The sequence below is a fragment of the Malurus melanocephalus genome, unplaced genomic scaffold (genome assembly GCF_030028575.1).
Source record: "Malurus melanocephalus ecotype Western Australia unplaced genomic scaffold, MMel_1.1 scaffold_876, whole genome shotgun sequence".
NCBI lineage: Eukaryota > Metazoa > Chordata > Aves > Passeriformes > Maluridae > Malurus > Malurus melanocephalus.
The window spans coordinates 65872-67204 of record NW_026624108.1 but is presented as its reverse complement, the minus strand read 5'-3'; the positions used below and the strand labels follow the sequence as shown (position 1 = coordinate 67204).

The 1333-nt window shown below is 54.6% G+C and overlaps 1 protein-coding gene across 1 annotated transcript in view; it reads right to left on the bottom strand.

Moving 5' to 3' along the window:
* Window positions 1-1333, bottom strand: part of COMP (cartilage oligomeric matrix protein) — a 29575-nt gene that overhangs the window by 6639 nt on the left and 21603 nt on the right. The window contains 1 exon segment of the mRNA XM_057385821.1: window positions 235-531. Within this exon segment, the coding sequence (XP_057241804.1) occupies window positions 235-531 (297 nt within the window).

Below are 1333 nucleotides of genomic sequence, written 5' to 3'. Positions count from 1 at the left end.
GATCACTCCCATTTTCCCGAGTACACGGATCATTCCCAGCTCTCAGAGGATCATTCCCATTTTCCCCAGCCCATGGACCATTCCCATTCTCCCGAGCCCACAGATCACTCCCATTCCCCCAGCCCACAGATCACTCCCATTTTCCCGAGTACATGGATCATTCCCAGCTCTCACAGCACTCGGATCACTCCCATTTTCCCGAGCCCACGGACCACTCCCCTTTCCCGTTCTCACCTGGCGGTTGGCCCTGGCGAAGCTCAGCCCCACGCCCTCCAGCAGCTGCCCGGTGAAGCCGGGCGGGCAGGGGTCGCAGCGGAAGCCGGGGCTGGTGTTGATGCACTGCACTTTGGGGAAGCAGGGGTTGGCATTGCACTGCAACGAGACAGAGATGCCCAGGGCAGTGCCAGGGGTGGCTCCAGGGCACCGCCAGCTCCTGGGGTTTTGTTTTAGGGAAGATAAAATCGCACAGAAATTCCTCGAGAGCTGCCCCAGCTTGGCTGAAACTCTCCAGGTTGCAACAAAACAAAGCCACTTTCAGCTCTAATTCTCCTCCAGCGGCACCAGATCCCTGCTCCTGCTTCACATTTTCCTTCCTGGAATCCCCAGAGTCCAGGGCACAGCACAATTCCTCCCCCTGGCCTTGGAACACAAGCAGAGCTGTTTGTTCACTGCCCTTYTCCAACATTCCTGGGAATGCTTTGCTCTCTCCCACACCTCGTTCCTTCCCCTGGGTTTTTACGCTCTCCACTGGCAGATGTTTCCAGGAATACAGCRAGTCCCAAATTTGGGATTAACAGATTATCATCAATCCCAAAACCTCCCACGGAGCCTTCAGCAGGTTCTAAATGAAATGCAATTGGGGCTCTGCAAGAGTGGGATAATCAAATTTAGGAATCTGCTTTGGGAAGCACAGAACTCAGGAGCCCTGAGGACACTCAAAATCCAGGCATGAGCATAACTCAGAGCCTAAATTGGAGGAATGCCACATTCCCTAAAAAAAACCCGGAGTGTCTGCCCAGCGGGGTTTGATTTAGGGGCAGGGTTTGATTTAGGGGCAGGGTTTGATTTAGGGTAAGGAACAAAGCCCTGTGGTTGGGATTTGCTGTTCCGAGGATTATTTGGGAAGGGTTTAATCCCATTCCACACCCAATAAATCCTATCTGGAACAGCTCCTCAGCCCAGCAGGCCACCCTGGCCTTTCCTGGGTGGTATAAACCCAAAGATTCATTCTGTCGGGGTGAATCCCACCCGGACCGGCCCTAAACCCTGCCCGGGGAGGTGAAGGGTGGAACTGCGGCTCCTGCGGGGATTCGCAGCTTTTCCCCACGAGATC